This window comes from Mustela erminea, chromosome 4 (genome assembly GCF_009829155.1).
Source record: "Mustela erminea isolate mMusErm1 chromosome 4, mMusErm1.Pri, whole genome shotgun sequence".
Lineage (NCBI taxonomy): Eukaryota > Metazoa > Chordata > Mammalia > Carnivora > Mustelidae > Mustela > Mustela erminea.
Genome location: NC_045617.1, coordinates 23,196,146 through 23,218,492, shown reverse-complemented (window position 1 = coordinate 23,218,492; position 22,347 = coordinate 23,196,146). Strand labels below are relative to the sequence as shown.

Genomic DNA, 22,347 nt, shown 5'->3' with positions numbered 1-22,347 from the left:
AGCAGCACTTTGTTGCCCCCTGATTGGACCGCACGCGGCAGGGGCTGGAGGTCACCTGAATTTGGAAGGACAGTGATCGCTAAGGAAAGCTGCCTTTTTCTCCAGCCTGGGATGATCTGGGCCAAATACTCCTGACAAGTCAGCAAGGACGGGTAGAGACGGCACAGGCCAGAGACACCTGCTGCGGTCTACGAAGGAGGAAAACACACACAGGGAGGCAGAGGTGAAGAAGCCAGTCCTGGGAAGGGGGTGTGGCGGGGAGGGGAGAGAAGAAATAATCCAGCATCCTTCCAAAGGCAGCTGTGACCCTTTACAGGGTAAACTGAGTAGCCTGATGTGATTTAGCAGAAAGAATACCACTACTTTTTACATTTTTTTAAAGAAGTCATTGAAAATCACATAGAAGGCCTTTCCTGTGTTGCTTACCATGCTTCTGAGGAGATGGGAGAGGGGTGCAACCTGGGACCCGGCGTGAAGTCCGGGACCCGGCTGTCCTGGGGGGTGTGCGGGAGGGACTACCTGGAGCGTGGGACAGGACTGTTCAGAGGAAAGGGCTACAAGCTATCACTGTTATTGAACTAATTTGTATATCTGAATGCTTGGCACAGTGCCCGGCCCATCATACACGCCCTGGGTTCACTACTGCCGCTGTTACCACCATGACAGCTGACTACTGTTAAGTTTTCGGAGGCAGAACTCACGTGGCGGGTCTTTACTCAGACACCGTACCTCAAAGTTGATGCACAAAGCTCCTCTTCCTCAGCTTAGGAAGCATAAAACGGAATAGCCAGGAGGAACCTAATTCTCAGAAATACCCTCTGTCCTGTTGGGAAAACGTCCTGCTTTTCCGCTGGGTGTGGCCAGAGCGCAGGGGCGCTTTCCTTCCAGAACCCAGGGAGGAGCCTCTGCTCCTAGGAACGATGTGAAGTAGCCACTGGTTGTACGCGCGGAGACGGATGTTACAAGGGAACTGCGTGTGCTTGTGTGAGATGTAAGATCCACAGACTTCATCAGATTTTTCAGGGAACCATCTGGTGATCAGACACCGACAAAGGGACCTCAGTTCCCAGCGAAGGGACTGTCCCAGGTCCTCTTTCTCAAGACCTGCTCCTTTCCACTGGCCAGCCTGCCCCGGCCTCCCCTCCAGAGAGCCGTATTTTGAAATTACCTCCAACGGATCTGAATTCAGCCTTACCCCATAGATGTTAGCCTCATCCTCGCAAATGGATTAGAAGCTCTTCAGAGCCCCTTGTCCCATTTTTTTTTTTCCTGGGAGTGTATCCTTCCAGGCCCTCAGCATGGAGAGTTATCTACGGACTGGCATTCGGGTCCTGGTGGCCCAGGAGCGGGTTCTCCCCACCGGATGACTGGCTGCTGTGGGTTGCCTGCCCAGCAGAGGTTTTTCCCAGTGTGAACTCTCCTGGACCAGCTCCAGTTCTCGCTGGTGAGTTAGCCTTCGACTTTCTTCATGTTGACAGATGGTTCCCAGCTGCACAAGCCGCGGCCTCGCCTCTCCTCGGCCAGTGCCAGGGGAAACTTTTCTTTCAAGAACAAGCAGGAACAAGTTGGTGTTGGCCAAGTCACCCCAGGCAATTCCAGAAGTCTTGTCCTTTGTCTGGGACCCTCCGCTCTCTGCCACACGTGGTCCCTGCGCTGCCCACCCCCCAACCCCCAGGTCCCACCTAGACCTGGCTCCCCGAATAAAACAGGTCTAGGCCTCTGCCCTTTGTCCCTCGTGGTTGAGGCTGCTAATTACTACAGATTCGATAAGCAAAGCTGCGTTTACTGGGAATCCCTCCTGGTGATGTATTTGCATTTTATTTTTATTTTACTTTTTTAAAAAATTGTATTTATTTATTTGAGAGACAGCACACACAAGCGAGGAAGGAGCAGAGGGAGAGGGACAAGCTGACTCCAAGCTGAGTGCAGAGCCCAGCTTAGGGCTAGAACTCACAACCCTGAGGTCATGACCTAAGCCAAAAGCAAGAGGAGTCTTAAGGGTCTGAGCTACCCAGGCACCCCTCATATTTGCTTTTTTTTTTTTTTTCAAGATTTTTTTGTGTATTTGACTGAGACACAGTAAGCGAGGGAACACAAGCAGGGGGACTGGGAGAGGGAGAAGCAGGCTTCCCACTGAGTGGGGAGCCAAACGTGGGGCTCGACCCCAGGACCCTGGGACCATGACCTGAGCAGAAGGCAGAGGCTTAATGACTGAGCCACCCAGGCGCCCCACATTTGCATTTTATAAGGAGATAATTTCTTAACTGCTCTGCAAAAGGCTAGGCAAAGGAGGTCCTTACAGGATAGACTTTGTGGGAGTCAGGGCTTGGTTGTAGAAAGGTCAGGGGAATCCTGGGTTCAAATCCTAACTCACTCCTCACTAGCTGTGTGACCAGGCAGCTTCTACAAACCCCAGTTTCTGTCAGATTGCACGGCGCCTCGCACTCTGATAGCATCCAAATCGGTGAGAGCCCCTCCATGAGTGTCTCTTCAAAGTCCCTTCCTGGGGTCCCTGCATGGCTCTGTTCGTTAAGCATCTGCCTTCAGTTCAGGTTGTGATCCCAGGGTCCTGGGATCGAGCCCCGAGCCCCACATCAGGCTCCCTGCTCAGTAGGGCTTCTGCTTCTCTCTCATCCTCTCCCTCCCCCTAGCTTGTGCACTCTCTCTGTCTCAAGTAAATAAATATAATCTTAAAAAAAAAATAAAGTCTCTTCCTCCCAGAGGAATTCCCTTACCATCCACGGGTAGCGGGGAGGCCAACTGTATTCCGTCATCTGTCTGTTGTTGTAGAATTAAGAACATAATTGTTTTTGTATCCTGTTCAGTTATAATTGCTCTCAGCTTGGGATTTTTAGAAACATTTATTGTGAAATATAGCTGACTTGCAGAAAAGTGCATGAAACACACATGTACAATTTAGCAAATCGTGATAAAGGGGTTGCCCACGTCACCACTACCCTGGTCAAAGACGAGAAGTACTGCTTTAAAGCGTAACATTTATGACACAGTGATTCTCAGCTGAGGGTCACTTTGCCCCCAGCGGACGTTTAAACCTTTTTGGTTGTGGGGGCGCCTGGCTGGCACAGTTCATAGAGTGTGCAGTTCTTGATCTTGCTGTCGTGAGTTCAAGCCCCACGTTGGGCGTGAAGCCTACTTAAAACAATGGTTAACCCTTCTTGGTTGTGATGTCAATGGAGGCACTACTGGCTTCTCTAGTAGGGGCCAGGGTTGCCGCCTGCTAAACACAGCCCCCACAGCAAAGATTCTCCTGCCCTCCGAAGTCTGCTGAGCCTGGGTTGGGGAAGCCTGATGCAACACAATCTGATGAACCGTTGTGCAAAAGACCTGGTTTCTGGAAACAGTGCTTCCCTAGGAGGCGACCTCTTAGTGAAAGACGTAGGTGCTCAAGAAAGCTGTTGGTGTTAATACATATACATAACATGTTATTAGTGATGCCATCCCACTCAACTAACTGTTCTCTGGGGGATTTAAAAAAAAAAAAAAAAAAGGCCAACCAGAATTTCAGATGAAGGATCTGAAGTTAATAGCCCCTGCTAAGTACATCCCTCAGTTTGTAGTCTCTCACTGTGGCCAGATGCTTTTAATCTCCCCTGTCGATTTGCACAGATCTTGGGAATCAAATATTAGACACATTAGGAGAAGCCAGATGTGTTCCATCCTACTATTAATTAACTCGGGAATAAATTAAATACTGTACTCTTTCCAACGACTGGTCCTACCCTTGGTTTTTGTTTTGTTTTTTTTTTAATTTATTTGAAGGAGAGAAAGAGAGAGCGAGCACAGGCAGGCAGAGAGGCAGTCAGAGGGGGAGGGGAAGTGGCTCCCCGCTGAGCAGAGAGCCGGATGCGAGGGCTCGATTCCAGGACCCTGAGATCCTGACCTGAGCCGAAGGCAGCCACCCAACCAGCTGAGCCACCCAGACGCCCCCGTCCTGCCCTTCGTAACCCGCTTCTCTCTACTGCAGGATTTGGTCGTCCGCATTGTCTTTATTCTCGGCAACCTGACCGCGAAAAATAACCAGGCTCGCGAACAGTTTTCCAAAGAGAGAGGGAGCATCCCGACCCTGCTGGCATTGTTCCATGCATTCTACAAACTGGACCTGTGTGCGGAGAAGCCGGCGGCGGGAGCGGAGCAGCCCCAGACGCCCAGGCCGCGGGCCCAGGCGGAGGACGTGCTCATCAAGCTGACCCGGGTGCTCGCCAACTTAGCCATCCACCCTGGCATCGGCCCTGCGCTGGCCGCCAACCCGCAGGCCGTGGGTCTGCTGCTTACCACGCTGGGTAAGGCCCGCGCCGCCGGCCGCTGCCTGCAGGGGACTCAGGAGGCCTCAGGTGGCCTCCCGGGCGTGGGGACGGTTTCAGTGGTGAGATAGGCTCGCTTGAATGAGCTGTCTCAGCTGCAGGTGGGAAAATCCCTCTTCTGCTCAGAACTGCCTCCAAAGTAACCCAAGTTAAAAAAACATATATATATATAAATACACACACATATGTATATATGTATGTGTATGTATATCTATGTATTAAATATGTTTTAAATATATATATTTAAAATTTAAATTCCACATTAAAGATACATAAAAATATATTATTCTCATACATATATATCCGAAAAGAAAAGAAAAAAAAAGTTACTAAAATCCACTGAAGTGTACACCTTGAAAAGGGTTTATTTTTAGAAACACTTTTTTTTTTTAAAGATTTTATTTATTTATTTGACAGACAGAGATCACAAGTAGGCAGAGAGGCAGGCAGAGAGGAGGAAGCAGGCTCCCCGCAGAGCAGAGAGCCCGATGTGGGGCTCGATCCCAGGACCCTGAGATCATGACCTGAGCCGAAGGCAGCAGCTTAACCCACTGAGCCACCCAGGCGCCCCGAAAAGGGTTTATTTTATGGTATGTGAATTTTGTCACAATTAAAAAAAAGAAGGTACCAATCAAATTGCCAAAAATTGGCCAAACTAAGCGCAAACAGTTTAAAATCCTTCATTTTTCCTGCGTTACTCCACGGGATGAGAGTGTATCTTTTTCTTAGATTTTTACAGTACCTGTAATTATGGCCCCAGTCACTCTGGTCCCATTTCTCCCCATTATTCGCCACTGCACTCTTCCATAACAAACTGCCACAGGCTGGGTATCTTGACCCAGAGAAATTTGTTTCTTGTGATTCTGGAGCCTGGAAGCCCAAGGTGGAGGGGCCTGCTGGTGGGGTCTGGGTTGAGAACTGGGTAGAGGCTGACTTCTCACTGGGTCATCACGTGTCATCAAGACACATTTATTCCATTTCAGTAACTTCAGAAGTTTTAATTCATTCCAGCATCAACTCTAAAATCTAAGAATCGACATCCCATTTAAATATCATCTAAGTCAGATATTGTGAGACTCAAGATATGGTACATCCTGAGGAACAATGCCTCTCCTATGAACCTGTGAAACCAGACATGTTACATACTTCTGAAATACAGAGTTGGGCAGGTCCATTCCAAAGGGAGAAACAGGGAAAAAGGAAAAGATTGCAGTTCCCAAGTCTGCAAGCTAGCCAGGTGAATGCCATCATAGTTTAAGACCTGAAAGCCATCCGCTTTGGTTCAGTGCTCTGCCTTCCAGAACCCCTGGGGCGGGGGCTGACTTCCACATCTCTCTGTCCACGTACCGGGGCTCTGCAGGTTGGTCTTGTTCTCAAGGCTTCAGGGTGAGGGTGTCTGGCCTGTTGAACCCGAGGGAGGGGCCCTGGTTGTGATCTCTCACCTTTGGGGTCATTTCCATTCTTCTAGAAGAATAATGCCCACTCACAGCCCAATAGCTCCCTCGTCCTGACCTGTCCCATGCAAGGATAGCCTTCCTGTCTCAGAGCCTTTCCGTCCCAACTGGCAGTGTTTCTGCCCACAGAACCCCAATGTGTATTGATTGATATTCCAAACGCACATTTGGTTCACTCTCGCATCTGCTTTTACACTTTTTGCCATAGGGATAGACTAAAAATCTTCCAGATCTTCAGGTTCTACTTCTTTTTTGCTTAACAATTCTTTCTTCATCTCTCTCTCCTCACATTTTACTGTAATGTCAGGAGAAGCCAAGCCGCTCCTCAAACACTTTTGCTTTGAGATCTCAGCTTAATATCCAGTATCGTTGCTTGTAAGTTCTACCTTTCACAAGACACTAGAACGAAAACAGTTCAGCCAGTTTTTCGCCACCTTACAGCAACCATCACCTTTCCAGCAGTTTCCAGGAACCTGTTCCTCCTTTCCTCAGAATGACCTTTTATGTCCATATTTCTACCAACACTCTGTTCATGATTACTGTTGTGTTCCCTAAGAAGACGGAAGCTCTCTCTCCCGCTCTCCTCTTTTCTTTCTGAACCCTCATCCTGCCTCTAACATTTCTCATTTCTGCCATGCACCTCAGATTCCTCCAGCCTCCCGTTATCCTCCAGCTCCAAAGCCGCTGCCACGCTTTTAGGTACTTGGTACAGCCGCAGCCCACTTCGTGGTTCCAACCCCCATCCCAGTCTGCTACGATGGCCGTAACAAAAGAGCGCAGACTGGGTGACTTCAACAACAGATTTATTTCCTCACACTCTGGAGACCGGAAGTCTCAGATTGGGTGGCCATCATGGCTGGGTTCTGGTGCAGTCTGTCTTCCTGGCTTGAGGATGGCAGCCTTCTGTCTGTGGCCTCACACAGCCTCTGCTGGCATGTGCCCTTGGAGAGCATGTGCTCTCTCTCTCTCTCTTCCTCTTCCTTTTTTATTTTATTTTATTTTTTTGAAGATTTTATTTATTTATTTGACAGAGATCACAAGTAGGCAGAGAGGAAGGCAGAGAGAGAGGAAGGGAAGCAGCTCCCTGCTGAGCAGAGAGCCAGATGTGGAGCTCCATCCCAGGACCCTGGGATCATGACCTGAGCTGAAGGCAGAGGCTTTAACCCACTGAGCCACCTAGGCACCCCTTTATTTTTATTTTTATTTTATTTATTTATTTATTTGTCAGAGAGCACATGCTGTGATTAGGGGGAGTGGCAGGCAGAAGGAGAAGCAGGCTCCTCACTGAGCAGGGAGCCTGATGCTGGTCTTGATCCCAGGACCCTTAGATCATGATCTGAGCTGAAGGCAGATGCTTAAGCGACTGAGCCATGCAGATGTCCCTCTTCCTCCTCTTATAAAAGCCACTAGGTTTATTGGATAAGGATTCCACCCTTATGACCTCATTTAATCTTCATTAATCTTCATGTAACCTTGTATTTCCAAATACAGTTACGTTAGGGCTTCACCATATGAACATAATTCAGTCTCTAGACCCTTCCACTTTTTAGGCCTTGTCATTTCCCACAGTCACACCTGCACACCCATGTGCAGGGAAATTAACTACTACACAGAGGGATCAACTTAGCTACTACTTACCAGGCTCTGACAGATTTTTTCACTGCAGAAGAAACATTAATACCTGATGAAAATGATGTTTTGGGGTAACCTTTGGACTTGGCCCCCTGCTCTTCATTAAGATCCATTATTGAGTACTTAGTGCCTAAAGAATCCTATGCTAAAGGAGGTTTATCTTAGTCTGCTCAGGCTCCCGTGTAACAGACCACCACAGACAGGGTGGCTTAAACCACAGACATGTTTTCTCACATCACAGTTCTGGAGGCTGGAAGCCCAAGGTCAAGGTGCCAGCAGGGTTGGCGTCTGGCAAGGATGCTGTTTCTGGCTTGTAGATGCTCCTTTCCTCCTCTTCTAAGGGCAGCAGCCCTATTGGACGAGGGCCCCATTCTGATGATTCATTTGGCCCTTCATCACCTCCTCGCGGGCCCTCGCCCCAGATGCAACCACGTTGGGGGTGACTTCACACTGGAGCTCCTCCATATGAACTTGGAGAGGAATACCAACCTTCAGGGCATAGCATAGCTTAAAAACACATAGTGTCTGCTCTTCAGGAGCTCTGGGTCTACAGTGGAGACATGGCAGGCATGCAGGCAGGAAGCCGATGGAAGCACCGGCCTCCAGGCCGACACAGGATATGTCGAGGACTTGGAGCCCCAGCACTTGTCTCTAGACGCCAGTCTCTTCGCAGAAGTCTTTGAAAATTAAAACAAAACAAAACAAAATGTTTCTAATAAGGACTGGCCCTTTCAGCAAGCTCCCAGATTTAGAGATTTGCTGCCTTAGTGGCCAGCTCCAAATTCTAGACTTTGTTATATCCAAGAGCCAGCTACACAGGGCTCTCTCAAGCCCTCTGGCAGCAAATGCTGGCCCCAGGCAGCTCTACTGGGCACTCAGGAAGAGAGGTAATGGGAAAAACACATGGTTGAGTCAGGTATACCCGGATTCAGATGTGGGTTCTGTGAAGTCAGGCAAGGTATGGAACACCTCTCAGCCTCAGTGGTCTCATATGTAAAATGGGCATATTAGGAGGTTGATATGGACTGAATTGCACCCACCACTCCCCAGCTCCAAATATTGAAGCCCTAATCTTCAGTGTGATGGTATTTGGAGATGGAGCCTTTGGGAGATAGTCAGGTGTAGACAGGGTCATGAAGCCAGGGTGCTTGTGGTGGGATTAGCATCTTTCTAAGAAGAGATGCCAGAGAGCTTGCTCTGGCTTTCTCATTACCATGTGAGGATATGGCAAGAGGATGGCCATCTGCAAGTCAGGAAGGGCTCTCACCAGAACCCAACCACATTGGCAACCACATTGGTGTCCTTCCAACCTCCAGAACTCTGAGAAAAAGAAATTTCTGTTAATTAAGCCTCAAATCTGTGGTATTTTGTTATGGTGGCTGAGCTGAGACAGATGCACCTTTGGAGTATGAATTATTATGGGCTCAAATGCTTATAAGTGCATGTACGGCATTGTTTTTGTGGCGCTATGTGCCCGTACAGCCCTTGGTGCTGTTGTGATGGATACCTTGTAGCAAGTTCCTCTTGCCTAGATGCCAGACCCTATACAGAAGGCGGTAACACAGAAGAGCTACCCTGTCTTTTCCTGGACGAGCTAATGAATTCTCCCAAGGCAAGAGAAAAAAATCAGATTCCCGAGCACTGCCCAAGGTCTAGTGCCATCAGTCTGGGGGTGGAGGGAACAAGGACTCCTCAATGGCATTTCTACCTCTGCCGGGAGATGAGTGTGGAGGCTGAGTGGAAGGCAGGGACGGAATGACCAAGGGTCTCCTGTGCGGAGTAAGGGTTCAGTCCTCCACTTGTTGTTGCATTCAGCAACTATTTATTGAGCTCTCCTGTGTGCCAGAGTCTGCTCTCGCTGCTGGGAAGACAACAATGAAGAAAACAGTTTCACATAGCTTCCATCTTAGGACTAGAAGACAAACATCAAACACATAACAGGTCAGATGATTATGTGTGCAATGGAATAGATAAAAGGAGGGGAAGGGAAAAAGAGGAACGGATGCCATGTTATAGAGGCAGGTTAAGGAAACTGTGTTCTGTAAGATGACAGCTAAACAACGACCTGAAGAATGAGGGGAGTGAACCAAGTGGGCACTGGAAACACAGTATATTCTAGACAGAAGGAGCAGCGGTGCATGGGTTCAGGCAGGATCATGCTGATAGGTTTAAAAAAAGAAGAGGGCACCTGGGTGGCTCAGTGCGCTAAAGCCTCTGCCTTCGGCTCAGGTCATGATCCCAGGGTCCTGGGATCGAGCCCCATATCAGGCTCTCAGCAGGGAGTCTGTTTCCTCCTCTCTCTCTGCCTGCCTCTCTGCCTACTTGTGATCTATGTCAAATAAATAAATAAAACCTTTTTTAAAAGGGGGGTGGGTGGGCAAGAAGACCAGTGTGGTGAGGGTTGGAATAGCAAATGAGGAGTTCGATGTCAGAACTGGGGCTGCCTAGGGACGTCTGGGTGGCTCAGTCTGTTAAGCATCCAACTCTTGATGTCAGCTCAGGTCTTGATCTCAGCTCAGGATCGTGAGATCAAGCCCCACATTGGGCTCTGCACTGGGCATGGAGCCTGCTCCATATCTTTTCTCTTCCTCTCCCTCTGTGCTACGCCTTCCTCAAAAGAAGGAACTGGGGCTGCCCAGGTAGGACCTGAGGCTCAGGTAGGACAAGTGATGTTAGTTGACTATTAAAGGATCGTGATAAGGATAGACTCCGGCAGGAAGGTGGGAGAGGAGAAGCCAGGTAAGAGGTGAGGGATGGGCTAGGTGGTAGCAGAGGAGGTGAGAAGCGATCAGATTCTGTGTGTTTGGAGGGCAGCACGGTTAGCAGTTATGAACAGATTATGCCCTAAGGGTCATTCTGCTGAGAGGTGGAGGTGTGAGGAACAGACTCGCAGGGTAGAGCCCTCAGGAAAGCTCAGAACAGCGCAGGTCGGTTGGGGTAAGACGCAGATCAGTGGGGGTGAGACACAGCTCAGCTTGTTCATGTATTGGCACGTGCACTTGACTATAACTACAGAGCCTAGGTCAGCCTAATTTTTCCAGACGCCCTGACTGGAGGGATTGAGCTTAGAGTGTTCTAGAACTTGGTCAGGAGTGGTCCCCTGTGTTTGGTGCATTTCCCTGCAAGAAGAGTCCTGGGAAGTAAAGCAGTAAGCAAAGCCCCTGCACAGACCTTATATGGGACAACAACTTGACCCTGGCATGCTGGGGCAGCTAGGAGGTCATGTTTCTACCTCTACAGTGAATCTTTCATACCCTTTTCCTAACTTTCTTCCAGAACACAAGTCAATTGAGGATTGTGAGGAGCTGGTGATCAATACTACGGCCACAATCAACAACTTATCTTACTACCAAGTGAAGAATTCTGTCATTCGGGACAAAAAGCTATATATTGCTGAATGTAAGGTTTAGAATTGGGTTTGGGCAGATGCATGGTTGGTTAAGATTTTGACTTTTTTAATGAAACACAGAACTGGTGTCCTTCCTATTTTCTGAGTTCTTGTACAAATATCAAAGAACCTGATTTGCTTCTAAGAATTCAGAATATGGGGGAATGTTAAGGTCTTGGTTCTCGCTAAAGTCCCTTATAGTTTGTATTTTATTGTCACTTGAAAATTTTGAGCTATCGGTATTTAGAATGATGCTGATGGCTAATAGTCTTTAAATGAAAAGTTAAATTCAGTGATTTATGTCTCTGGTTCCCAAACCCAGTGCTCATAAAGCTTCTTGTGAGTAATAACATGGATGGAATCCTAGAGGCTGTGCGTGTTTTTGGAAACCTCTCCCAGGACCATGACATCTGCGATTTCATTGTGCAGAAAAATGGTGAGTTAATGACACTTCAGGTTCATAAACATGTTCTTCTTGCCAATAAACATCTAAGCAGCGTTCGAGCTTGGGTCATGACGATGTGATACTTGTCTCTGCTCTGGGACAAGTAATGCTTTACATTCTGTTCCATCCGTCCTTAAGGCCTTCAGCTCAGTGTGCCAAGATAGATCTGGGCGGGGTTCCCCCTGTTCCTCTCTCCCTTGCGAGTGCTCTGAGATGGTGTGTGGACGTGTGTGTGTTTAAGGGAAACAGGTCATCCATAGACATCATTATTGTCCCTGAGAATGGACTCAAGAGACTTTCTCCTTCATGTACTAGAACATCCCTAACAGTACGGCTTGTAATTGCAAAAAAATGGAAAGAACTTAAATGTAAATACATTATGATATTCACACAACATAAAGTTCTATATTGGGATACCTGAGTAGCTCAGTCGGTTAAGCATCCAAATCTTGATCTCACCTCAGGTCTTGATCTCAGGGACGTGAGTTCAAGCCCTGTGTTGAGCTTTACCCTAGGCAGGGGAGTCTACTTAAAAAAAGAAAGAAAGTACTACATCAATTAAAATAAATGAACTAGAGATTCACTCAACACGAATTAGCCTCAAACATGTAATACAGGAGCGAAAAAGCCGGTGATAAGAGGGTATATAAAGAATACTATCATTAAATATGTTCTAGAACATACATAACAATCATGAGTATTGTTTATGTAACGAACTTAGTAATGGTATAAGGTACAAATGGCATTTGAAAATAGTAAGACAGAAGTCACCTTTGAAGCGGAAGGGATGCCCAAAGATATCAATTGGATCTATAACGTACTGTTTCTTAAACTGAGTGGCAGGTATCCAAGATAACCATCCTCTGTATGTCTCAAATATTTCATGTATGAATAATAACTAAAAATTCCCAATTATCCATGATAGCAAATTTAGATAACACAGATATTAGGGGGGAGAAAAAGCAGCAGCAGTAAACTGTCACCCATCATCTCACTCCCCCAGAGAGTATAAACTGTTAATGTTTTGATGTACATTATTTAGACTTTTTTTTTTAAAAGATCATTTATTTATTTGAGAGAGAGAGAGAGAGGCAAGAGCTCGCATGTGCTCGAGTTGGGGGAGGGGCAGAGGGAGAGAGAGAAGCAGAACTCCCCACTGAGCAGGGAGGCCTAAGAGGGGCTTGATTCCTGGACACCTCCTCCCCCCCCAATCATGACCGAGCCAAAGACTGGGACTCTGAGGATCATGACCTGAGCCGAAGGCAGATGCTTCACCAGCTGAGCCACCCAGGTGCCCCCATTCTTCAGACTCTTAAACACAGGCATAGATGTGTCTGATGATCCCTGGGACCAAAGTCAGAGCAGGATGGCCACCTATCAGGTGGGGGCAAACAGGAGGCAGCAGAACACACACTTTATCCAACCTTGCCCAACCCTTTGCCCGACCTCTGCGGGGGCTGTTAAGACAACAGGACGAGGAGTTCCATTTCCTGGAAGTAAAGGAAAGTGGTTCTCGAAGTTAGGGGGCCTGTCTTGATCTGAGCAGCCCCCCACCCTGGCAGTCCTGCTTTGCTACAGGCCGGTTTCCAGCCCCTGAGCAGGTTCTCTCTTACAAACCCTGGAAGACTTTAGAGAGGATCTCAACAGGAGCCTCCCTTCCTCCCCTGAGGTTGTGTATTTCAAGAAAATTGCTGATGACCGTTCAAAAGGGACCTTGAGAAGAATCAGATGTTAGAGATGAATGTCACCTGTGCGGTTGGACCCAAGATTTTTTTTCCCCCCTTTTCTACCAGAAGGGACAGTATCACTGCCCTGGAGAGGGAGCTGCTGTCTAGGTCAGAGACAGAACTACATGGGCACCAAGGACTTGGGGTTTGGGGAGCAAGTTCTAGATGCAGTGGATGTTGGTAAATCTGCAGCTGGGCATGGTGAGAAAGCTTTAGGAAGAATGGATTAAACCTCCTAGCAGAGTTTCCAGTTTTGTGAGCCACTCCCCATCTTCCCCTATTCCCCTTTCCAAAATAAGGCACAGCTGGGAACCCTAAGCTTTATTGGTCTGCATTTGTTCTCTGCCCTCCCAGTACACAAGTTCATGATTGCCCTGCTGGATGCCAAGCATCAGGATATATGCTTTTCTGCCTGTGGCGTTCTTCTAAATCTCACTGTGGATAAAGAAAAGCGTGTCATCCTAAAAGAAGGAGGTGGCATTAAAAAGTAAGTTTCAAGGCATGGAGTCCTGACTCACAGTTTCCCCAGGGAGTCTGGGCCCTTCTTGTGCTTCTCCTGGCGTGGAGGTATTTCAACGTTTGGAACTGCCAAGCTACTACTTAAGAGGGAATTTAGGTTCTCCTGGACCCTTAAAATAATTCAGAAGTTGGTTGTTGCTATTTTGTAGCTGCTTAAATTTGTAGACATGGAATTTTTAAAACTAACCACTGAATTACATATACCTATTAAATAATACAGAAGGAGTATTGTCGTTATGCTGAAAATATAAGAGAGATTCTGACCTAATGACTTCTCAATTTGACTTTTCTTAAACTCAGGTTGGTGAATTGTTTAAGACATTTTGGTCCTACTGATTGGCAGCTGGCCTGCTTGGTTTGCAAAACTTTATGGAACTTCAGTGAAAATATCACCAGTGCTTCATCGTGTTTTGGAGATGAGGACACCAACACGCTCTTAGTCCTGCTGCCATCATTTTTAGGTAAGACTGTGAGTCTGTGAGTTTTATCAGAGTAAGAATTTTTTTTTTCTGTGACCTGCATGAATAAAGATTGGTATGTGTTTGAGTAGCTGTGTAAATTTTGAGATATCTGGAAGAGGTTGAGTGTTATTTACAGTGGGGACACAAAGACTTTTAACTCCTTGGACACTGTCATGATTTCTGCAGCATTTCCCCCCCCCCTTTTTTTTTGTTTTTTGCATTTTTTATAGACTGTCTAAATCCAAGATTTCAGCCTAAAGTATTGCTGCTGCTTAAAAATATATAGATGTTTTAATTGAGAAAATAAGGCTAAAAGCTACTCTGAATTGTCATGATTTTTATGTACCTATGCATTTTATTTTTAAACACTTATTTATTTTGAGAGAGTGTGTGTGAGAGAGTGAGCACTGGGAGTCAGGAGGGACAGAGGGAGAGGGAGAAAGAGAATCTTAAGCAGACTCCCCGCTGATCAGGGAGCCCTCGCAAAGGGCTTGATCTCAAGACCCTGAGATCATGACCTGAGCTGAAACCAAGAGTCTGAAGCTTAACCAACTGAACCACCCAGGTGCCTCGGGATCCATACATTTTAATTAGCAACTATATTAATTATAATGTGGAGGAGCGTCTGTGAAACTATTTTGACATTGCAGTGGGGTTCAGACCACTGAAAGGCAGGAAATCTCTGATACAAACTAAACGAAAGAGGATAGTTTCTTAAATTTAAAAAAAAAAAAACGTTCTTTAGGAGATTTTTTTTCATCCTGGGTTACGTCTGAAAACAATGATTTGAGTAAGTAAATGAGCATTTTCAATAACCCTTTCCCCCAAACGGAGGCAATGTCTCTACCATTGCCCAGCCACTGTGTGGGATCAGCAAAGCCACGTGGAAAGGCTCAGTGTGACTTAGCAGTCATGGATTCAAATCCTCGTGCTCTCTTACGGTGTGATTTGACAAGAGAATTTTAGGACCTGTCTTTTCATCCCCATGATGGGGACACAGTAATCCCTGCCGCGCTCCAGCCAATAGCGAGCCTCCATGAGACCTCTGTGCGCATCATGAAAAGACCAGACAACCACAGCTGGACAGTTTTGAGTTTAAAACCTTGCTTTTGGGGGCGCCTGGGTGGCTCAGTGAGTTAAAGCCTCTGTCTTCAGCTCAGGTCATCATCCCAGGGTCCTGGATCGAGCCCCGCATGGGGCTCTCTGCTCAGCGGGGAGCCTGCTTCCTCCTCTCTCTCTGCCTGCCTCTCTGCCTACTTGTGATCTCTGTCAAATAAATAAATTAAAAACAAACAAACAAAAAAACCCTTGTTTTTGGCCCTTCTAAGTTGTTGGTGTTGGGCTTAACCTCCCTACATGTATCTTTTCTCATCACTAAGCTAGGGACAGTCGATGGGCACTTTGCAGTTGTTAGAGTGGTGAGAGGAGCCGTGTGCAGAGAGCCTGGTACAGTCCGGGCTCAGGGGTTTATAAATTCCACGTGTTGTAACAAAGTTACTAAACAGGAACTCAGAACCAGAAGTTACCTGAAAGACTGGGGACCGCTGAGCTGATGTGAAATTTGCTTTTTTGCGGTAAAAATAATCTTGCATGTGTAGGAGTCAGGAAAAAATGAGCATGGTTTTAAATGATTGAGGTTAACAGGGTGCTCTGAGAACGTGGGGCTTCCCCAGGCTGCCGGGAGCAGAGGGCTGTGCTCGACTTGCCTGAATTCGGTTCTCAGGTGTGGTAGAACATTGGAATCAAGCGTGGAATTTTAAAAACACACACTTGTCCTGACCCCATCCCCAGAAATTCTGACTTAGGAACTCTGGGGTGAGGCTCTTTATCTGCATTTTTTGCAAAGTTCCGCAGGTGAATTTGCTCCGAGGCCAAGCTTGAGAACCCTTACTCTGGTTAATGAAGGACTTTAAGGGAAGGGTGCACCTTGCCCAAAGCCTGCTGGAGAGGCACCGGAAGGGTGTTCTGGATGAAGCCAGAGTCCCTGACTGACCCCTTCAGTAGCCGGCCATCATTTCTCCACCAAGCTGGAGATGTCACTCTGCTCTGTCTCGGTTGTTATGCAAAAAGTTCCCGTGGGCTCCCGCTTGGTCCCAGCTTCAACTAGGTCAAGGCTGCTGCTTGCTGCCCTCAGCGTGAGTCTCCTCTGCTCTTGGCTCACTCTTTGTCTCCCACTTGGGGGAAGAGGTGTGATTGGTTCCGTGCATCATTCCCTTGGGCTGTAGGCCCTTCCGGGTTTAGCCGCCTCTCTCAGAGACTCTCTCCGGCTTGGTCTGGCACTTAGGTCGGGGCTGTTGACTGTAAATAGCAAAATCGCTAGGCCATGGGACACAAAGGCCCCTTTGAAGAGGTATGGGCATGACCAGGTCTTCAGAAGGTACGGAACCTGGCAAGTGCTTCTTTCTAGAAGGCCTAGTGCCTATACCCTCCCCCCCGCCCCACCCCCCAACCTTCCCTTAGAACCAGGTTGGGCCTCTCCTTCTGCTTCCCCAGCCTCTCAGACTTTGCGGGTGCCGTACCCCTTATCTGCCTAGCCATGTGCTGTCTGTCCAGGCAGACCCTTCCCGAATCCCTTTTCAAGCCCATGGCCTGGTCCTAGGAAATCCATACTTCTTCAGTAGCAATATGAACCATGTAACTTCTCCTGTATTATTATTTTGTAACTTTTATCTTGTTTCCCCAATCCATCTGAGCAACTCTGGGGAAAGGATATTGCCTCCTACGAAAGAGGTCCTTGATAGATGTCTGTGGACTGGCTAACTTTCTAAATCCCCTCCTGCCAGCCACCCTTCCCCAGCCCCTCGGAGGGGACAGTGGCTGGATAACAGAAAGAAAGCAGGTTGATCAGGGAGCAGAGTAACCGGCACCATGGGTCAGCGAATCCTCACCTGATCGCCAGGCCCTCCTTATAAAGCCTAAGGACTGGGCTCCTTCCTGGTTTCTCCCTCCCCAGACCCTCACTTCCGACAGGGCTGTAGCTGTGTCCGATCAGTGGGCAGCAGCAAGTCCTGCGGATGGGGGGTGAGAGTGGGCTGGAGTTTTAGTTCCTTCCCAAAGATGGCTGAAAAGCTGGCCATTTGGAAAACAGGACGAGCCGTTAGATCACTGAGCCCTGTGCCAAAGTGTGAGTGCTATTTTTAGAAATGATGACAAGGTAATCAATATAGAAATGTAAGTCATTGGCTTTTTCTTGATGGGTGACTGAGGGGAGAAAAAGGAGAAACTGATGGTCCTCAGCATGGTTGGGGCATGGGGATGTTGACGTTGTTTTTGGAAAGTGGCTTAAAAAGTATGTTGTCTAGAACTTTCTGATGGATTGCAGCCACTTCTTACGAACTCATCAGCAGTGTCTTTATCTTGAAGTTCTTAAGTGGTGTACCCTGGCATGCTGCTCTACCCTGGGCTGTTTTCCCGGGAGCTGGTGATTGGGGTGTGCAGTTTATTGTGAATGTAAAGGACACAGGTCGCATTTTGTTCATTGTGAGGTATATACCACTTAGCACCTAGATTATGGGACAAGAGGTAGAGTGGGGCCCGGTGTTCAAGTTGAAGGATCACCTTAAAGGGGCTCCTGGCTGGCTCAGTCGAGTGGAGCATCCAACTCTTGATCTTGGGGTTGTGAGTTCGAGCCCCACACTGGGTATAAAGATTACTTAAAAAAGTAAATTTCTAAAAATACAAGAAAAAAGAAAAAAAGGATCACATTAATAAGCCCACGCCGAACAGCATGCACCATAAGTGTTGTGCCTTATAATAGGGCAATAATTAACCCTCAGTAGCTCCCACATGCTGAACCCCAGCTAGAAAATCGTGCAGTGAGTAGGAGAAGCTTTTATTGGTGGTGCAGGATACTTAAGTGATAATCGGGACTGTGCTATAACGATCACTGAGAAACTTATTGTTTTGACTTCCTTACCCCTTTGTAAACCTTTCTAACACCTTCACTCAAATCCTAGTATTAAAAGTATGCGGTACACGAAGCAAGCTTAAGAATGATTGGTTATCTAAACTCGTACTCTTCACACTGTGTCCAGCATCTTTAAAAAATGAGGTCGCAAAGAAAGAAAATACCAGAATCTATCCCATGTAGCAAAGCATTCTACAGTGAAATGGTTCTTATTTTTACATAAGTCGGTAAGTCACCAAGTACAGTCATGACCTGTGTACTTTTTAGGTCCCAGGCCAGAGTTTGAGAATCACAGATCTCAACTGTTCTTGAATCCACCTCTGCCGTTCTTGGTGGTAAAGTTCCAAAATTTAATACCAAGCGTCATAAGGCGCTGGTTTTTTGTTGTTGTTTAAAGATTTATTTATTTATCTATTCAAGAGAGTGAGCATGAGAGGGGGGAGGTCAGAGAGAGAAGCAGACTCCCTGCTGGGCAGGGAGCCTGATGAGTTCAATCTCGGAACTCCAGGACCGTGACCTGAGCCAAAGGTAGCTGCCTTACCAACTGAGCCACCCAGGGGTTGCGTCACAGGGCACCTTTTTTTAGGTATTTGCTGTATCTACTTTCGAACTGCAGACTGCCTTCCTCTTACCCATAGTTCTTTAGCCCCTTTTGTTATCCTGGTTTAACTCATTTTACAAATTAATAGGGTCTGAGTGTGGATAAACGAATCCGAGGCCAAACCTCAAGAAAAATAGCAGTCTTGACCTAAGATTGAAAAAAGCCCCAAAACAACCAAATCGAGGTTTACTAAACCTACTAATCCTAACCAAAGCCCCAGCAGAGAAGGGAACTGCCTGGTGCTTGGGCAGCCGCTGGCCCTGAGCCTCTTGAATAAGAGATTTCATGGTCTAATAGCAGTGTGCTCAGAAAGCCTGGAAAAGAGCGAGCCGGGAGATGTTCTAGAAGTCCGAAACTGCCGTATCTCTCCGGCTCCTCTTGGCTGGAAGGAGCCCGGTGGGAAGGGCTTCAAAGGCATCAAACACTGGTTGCTTTCTCCTTTCCGGGCCCTGATTGGCGTGTGGCTGGGGCGATCCGGGCCTCTGTGGAGCACCTTGTGTGACTGTTTATGTCTGTGCAGAATTTATCTCAGTGCTGCAGAGCTGGCCTCTCGTTCGGAGGACAGGAGGGGAGCGGACAAATGGGGATTCAGGTCCCCTTATCTTACTCTGCGGGCTGATGCTAACACCAACCACACCACAGGACGCGGGGTCAAGGAAGACATCTAGTGCAGAAAATTTGATGTCAACAGTAATGAAGCATTTTATAATGGGATTTTCATGGCCCCCGTGGAAAAAAAGTTTGCTGGTTATGTAAGAAGCACTAATTGTGGTCACTTTCGGGCTTAGTGGTTCTCACTCGCAAAGTCGGCTGCGGCCACAGACCTCAGAAGTAGAAGCGTCAATCTTCTGACCTGCAGGCCCAGGCATTTTCCTAAAATCCTTCCCATGGGGTGTGAAGCCGTATAAAAACAAGTAAACATGCTGTGGCCGGTTGGCACAGAAACCTTTGTGGCCACTTATCTTCCTATTTGGGTTGGATATACTTCCAGGTTGGCAGAACTCAGGGTGCCCTTGGACTAAGAAGCAAATTAAGGTTGTAATTTTCCTTTTTTTTTTTTTAAACTAATGCTTTTTGCATTATACATAGAGTGACTTGGGATTCTAATACTCCCTGGGATTCTCAAAGTCTCCTACTCTCCTACTACTGGCAAAGGCATGGGGGATTCCCTTTCAGTACAACACACTGGGGCTCCTTCGAAGTCGCAACCTTGATTTTCAAGTCAAGTTTACAGCATCAAATTCAACTGTGCTACTTTCCCAAAAGATTTCCTGACTCCTTTTATATCTGTGGATTGCTAAAGTAATTAACTTTTCTAATGCCCAGAATAAGGAAGGAACTATTAATATTTTGCCTCTTCTGAGAAATTGTGATCTGACTTTTGGATATGCCCTTACATCGAAACACTTAGGGATTAGTTAAAATAAGAGCTCAATTCAATCTAGGCTTTTTTTCTTTTGAGAAGATTATTGTCCTTTTTATTAAGAGATTATGAATATTATAAAATAAGTATAGTTCAAAGTGCCAAAGAGAGTAAAGAACTCCTTCTTTTAAAAAAAATTTTTTGGGGGTTGGGGGGAACGCCCAGGTGGCTCAGTTTGTTAAGTGGCTGCCTTCTGCTCAAGTTATGATCCCAGGGTTCTGGGATTGAGTCCCGCATCCAGCTCCGGGCTCACCGAAGAGCCCGCCTCTCCCTCTCTGCTTGCTGCTCTCTCTGCTTGTACTCTCTCTCTCTGTGTCAAATGAATAAATAAAATCTTTAAAACAAAACAAAACCATTTTAACCCCCCAAATCATATCTGTGTTGTCTTGGAATCAGAGATGACCCAGGATGAGTTTAACATAGGCCAACAAAAATTAAACTTTTGGGACGCCTGGGTGGCTCAGTTGGTTAAGCAGCTGCCTTCGGCTCAGGTCATGATCCCGGCGTCCTGGGATCGAGTCCCACATCGGGCTTCTTGCTCTGCGGGGAGCCTGCTTCTCCCTCTGACTCTGCCTGCCACTCTGTCTGCCTGTGCTCACTCTCTCTCTCTCTGACTAAATAAATAAAATCTTTAAAAAAAAAAAATTAAACTTTCCCCAGCAGGGTGACACTTTCAAATAATTGCTGTAATTTTAATTTTTCCGATACAGATGAAGAACTAGCACTGGACGGCAGTTTTGACCAAGACCTAAAAAACTATCACAAACTCCAGTGGGAAACAGAATTCAAACCTGTGGCACAGCAGCTTCTAAATCGAATTCAGAGTCATCACACCTTCCTGGAACCCCTGTCTATTCCTTCTTTCTAACACGATGCAGCTTCACAGAAACAGGAAGTCAGGTCTCCTTCATTCTTAAGCAGTGGTAACAAGCACAAACATTTGTTTCTTGGTATTGACAAATACTGAAAGTTTTTCAGATACTGATTAGGGAGTAGTCTAAGGTTTTTAGAAGAAAGAAGCAATTTTTTTTCTCATTAGGTATTATGGAAAAATGAATATAAATGTCCTTTCTGTTATGAGAAATGTAAGATGAAAATATATCCATGGGTTTTCTAAGTAAATGACTTTTTCTTCTGTTCTCTAGTCAGTACTTCAGTTCTAATCTTAAAATCCCGACTGAACAATTCTTGAAGTGTTTATCTGTTCTGTAGGTAAGTGAGCTGTGCGGTGAAATTAGATTTTTGTATATAGGAGGAATGGTGGTCAACGCTATGAGGAACACATTCCTACATAAATATCCATACTAATTCTTCTATCCTCTAAGAATAACTTTCTGGTTATGACTAGTATTTTTCTGGTTCTCCAATTAAGAGCAAGAATAAGCCAGAACATTTAGAAAAGACTTCTTTGGGCAATAAATAAATAGGTAAATAAATAAGTAAAATAGGTGGAAAAGGGAGTATTTTATCTTTCTTCTCACTGGAAATAAAATGACTAGACCAGACAGTCCTTCTAATTGTAAATTTCTGGGACTAAGAGGTGATGTAATGTCCTATAAAAGGGACTAGGCTCAGGCATATGGCAGAGCTCAGTTTGAATCCTAGCTATCTCCTGCTTTGGCCTTGGGCAAGCAGCTTAATTTCTTTAGCTTCAACTGTAACATAAGAATACTTGATTATAGTTCAGTTTGGGGGAAAAAAAAACCATTAAATGGGCAAATTGCCTAGTACAGTGCCTGATGTGGTTAGTAGGTGCCCAATAAATGATAACATTAGGATGGTAATTAGTTTATTAGTCTGCCATTCTTTGCAGGGTAAGTTTGGCCTTTGAATGAATGACAAAAGCCAAAGAAACTGAGATGGCCATTATCCTATTAGCCAAGTGAGGATTTGGAAATAAAAGGAGATATACTACTCTGCTTGGAAAAAAGCTGTTATTAATGGCTCCTCACCTTACCAAATGCCAAAACTAATGGGAAGAAAGCAGATACCCCAGACTGAAGCCCAGAATGGCTTTCAAAGGCCATTAGAAAATACCTAAATTTCCAGGAAGAAATAAACTTTCCTAGAGCCCTTCTAACCTGGGGCTTGTCTCTGACAAGGGCTCAGCACAATCCCCTGGGGCCATGCCTTATTGTAGAGTGTGATGGGCTCATCTCTCAAAACCATTTAAGGATCTAAGTCTTTAAATTTTTTTTTAATTTTTTATCTATATCAGATTATATATATATATGTATATATATATGAAAAATATATATATATATATATGAAAAAGATTAAACTATTTCTCTTGCTAACACGGCCCCCTCAGTACTTATAATTAATCTAATAACTCATGGTAGAATACCACTATATATGTTCTCCTTCATATAAACTCCTCACCTTCGGACTCATATACAAGCTGGAGTCAGCGATCTGCCTCCCCCACCTTTTTTTTTTTTTTTTAAGATTTTATTTATTTATTTGAC

At 46.2% G+C, this 22,347-nt stretch overlaps 1 protein-coding gene across 3 annotated transcripts in view; it reads left to right on the top strand.

Moving 5' to 3' along the window:
- ARMC2 (armadillo repeat containing 2) overlaps positions 1 to 22,059 on the top strand; it is a 111,395-nt gene extending 89,336 nt beyond the window's left edge. For all 3 annotated transcript variants that reach the window (XM_032338876.1, XM_032338874.1, XM_032338875.1), the window contains 6 exons: positions 3,986 to 4,301; positions 10,685 to 10,807; positions 11,119 to 11,232; positions 13,323 to 13,455; positions 13,788 to 13,948; positions 20,590 to 22,059. In XM_032338876.1, coding sequence (XP_032194767.1) covers positions 3,986 to 4,301; positions 10,685 to 10,807; positions 11,119 to 11,232; positions 13,323 to 13,455; positions 13,788 to 13,948; positions 20,590 to 20,747 — 1,005 coding nt within the window. In that variant the 3' untranslated portion in view covers positions 20,748 to 22,059. The remainder of the gene's footprint in view (positions 1 to 3,985; positions 4,302 to 10,684; positions 10,808 to 11,118; positions 11,233 to 13,322; positions 13,456 to 13,787; positions 13,949 to 20,589) is intronic.
- The last annotated feature ends 288 nt before the right edge of the window (positions 22,060 to 22,347 follow it).